Source organism: Adiantum capillus-veneris, chromosome 10, assembly GCF_014529385.1.
Source record: "Adiantum capillus-veneris isolate H3 chromosome 10, ASM1452938v2, whole genome shotgun sequence".
Classification (NCBI taxonomy): domain Eukaryota; kingdom Viridiplantae; phylum Streptophyta; class Polypodiopsida; order Polypodiales; family Pteridaceae; genus Adiantum; species Adiantum capillus-veneris.
In genome coordinates, this window is record NC_140940.1 from 150,149,333 (window position 1) to 150,151,448 (window position 2,116).

The following is a 2,116-nucleotide window of genomic DNA, read 5'->3' on the forward strand; positions in this document are numbered from 1 at the left end:
CATAATATCCAGAGTGAAGATCAATCTTTGTGAAGATCTTAGCCCCGTGTAGCCTATCCAAGAGTTTATCAATTCTAGGAATAGGATACTTGTTCTTAGCGGTGACTTGATTAGGACCGTGGTAGTCTATGCAGAGTCATAAAGAACCATCCTTCTTCTTTTGGAAAAGGAGTGGAGCACCCCAAGGAGAAGTACTTGGTCGGATAAATCCTTGCTCAATAAGTTGCCTAAGTTTCTCTTTATGCCTCAGGGAGTGACATCTTGTACGGTCTTTTTGAAACAGGTTCACATCCAGGGATAGTCTCTATCTCGTGATCAACCTCTCTAGGTGGTGGAAGACTTGTAAGATCTTCAGGAAACACATCTGAATACTCTCTCAACCAATTAGGTTGAAAGTTTGAATCTGTGTCCTCTACCTTGTTGAGTTTAACTGCATAGATTTTCTTACCCTTTTGTAGTCCCTTAAGAAGTCTACTAGCCTTAACTAAGTGAGCTTTTGGATTCCCATTCTTTCCTTGAACTAAAAATTCATTCCCTAGTTTGTCTATAAAGGTAAAATTCCCTTGTGCAGAACGAATATGAGCTTGATTTTGTTTCAACCAGTCCATTCCTAAGATACCATCATAAATGCCTAAAGGTAAAGTGCGAAAGTTTTCAGAAGTAGAGTATCCCCCTAGTTCAAATTCTACTTGTCCTGCTGTGTGCAGAGTTAGGACTTGCTTCCCATTTGCTAGCTCCACAATTAGTCTCCCAGCAGGATACTGGTTTAGTTTTAGCTTTCTCATGCATTTAGAAGAGATAAACGAGTGTGTGCTTCCACAATCAATTAAAAATTCAATTTTTTCACCTTGGCAAGACCCTAGTGCTTGAATGACTGCATATTGATGGCGAGCACTCGGGTTGTCAATTGCGGCATGCAGAGTTGCTCTCTCTTCAGCTTGGTCTCCCACTGTTGGTTCTTCCATAATAATGGCATGAGTTTGAGCCATTTCTCCTCTTCCATGTCCTCTTCCTGCAATCCTTCCTCTCACAGGCGACGAATAGTTCGACCTCTACCATTTTGTGCCGAATTTGTGTTTGTTGCTATGCTTCTTCTAGGACAGTGACTGCTATAATGACCTGGCTTATCACACTCGTAGCAACGAACATTTGGATGTTGCGGTTGAGTTACTGCAACTATTGTTGCTATAGGGCAAGGTTGATAAGCTTGAGTAATAAGTCTAGGGCTCCAATTGTTGGCTCTGGCCCTTTGGCTTCTAAAGTTTCCTCTTCCTTGATTCCTAGTTGTTTCCTTGGCAAGCGGTGTTGCCCTTAAGAGAGCATCCTAGAGAGATATAGGTCTCATTGCTCCAAGGCGCGTATCCAACGATTGATTCAACCCTTGATAGAACCGTGCTACCTGTTGTTCAATAGACATTTTTGCGGCATATCTTCACAAAGTTACAAATTTGGAGTAATACTCTCCCACCGATAAAGATAATTGCTTTAGGGCAAAGAATTCATTCACTTTGGTATCACGATGAGCAGGTGGAAGATATCCGTGCTGTAACGGCTTCTTTAATTTTCTCCCAAGAATAGGAAGATCCTAAAACACCCAAGTCCTGCAATGTTGTTTCCGCCATATTTTTGCATCGCCAGCAAGACAAAACATTGCGAGCATAGTTTGGTTTACAGGTTGGGTTCTTGCAGCTTCGAAATAGTCTTCCATTGCCTTGATCCAAGCTTCAGCATCACACTCGACATGGGCTCCCTCGCCTTTGAATGTGGGTGGTTGGGCTTGTTTTTGGAGAAGTTTTTTTTCTTGTAGGGCCGTATACAAAGCATTTGACAGTACCTACGCAATAATACACTTGTCGATGGTTTGATTTAAAGACTTAACGCTATATCAAGTGCTTTAAACTTCCACAACTCAAGAAAAAAAAAATTGCAACTAACTTCACTAAGTTCAAGATGCCCTAACTTTATTTATATCAAGATATATACAAAGTTGGGATCTCATTGAGAAGCTAAAGGAGCATCTTTTTCTTCTATCATGATATGTACAAAGGTTGGATTTGCTAAAAACTAAATGATTCTCAAAGTTGGATTTCCAGGGACATAGTGGTATAGTCGATAG

The 2,116-nt window shown here is 40.9% G+C and overlaps 1 protein-coding gene across 1 annotated transcript; it reads right to left on the bottom strand.

Moving 5' to 3' along the window:
- Nucleotides 1-239: 239 nt before the first annotated feature.
- LOC147449857 (uncharacterized) lies at nucleotides 240-989 on the bottom strand. The gene has a single exon (XM_086521636.1). It carries the CDS (start codon nucleotides 987-989, stop codon nucleotides 240-242), a length of 750 nt encoding a protein of 249 aa, XP_086377762.1.
- Between the last annotated feature and the right edge of the window lie 1,127 nt (nucleotides 990-2,116).

Excerpts from the sequence above, each read along its gene's own strand:
- LOC147449857 (XM_086521636.1), bottom strand. The coding sequence starts at position 989 with ATGGCTCAAACTCATGCCATTATTATGGAAGAACCAACAGTGGGAGAC.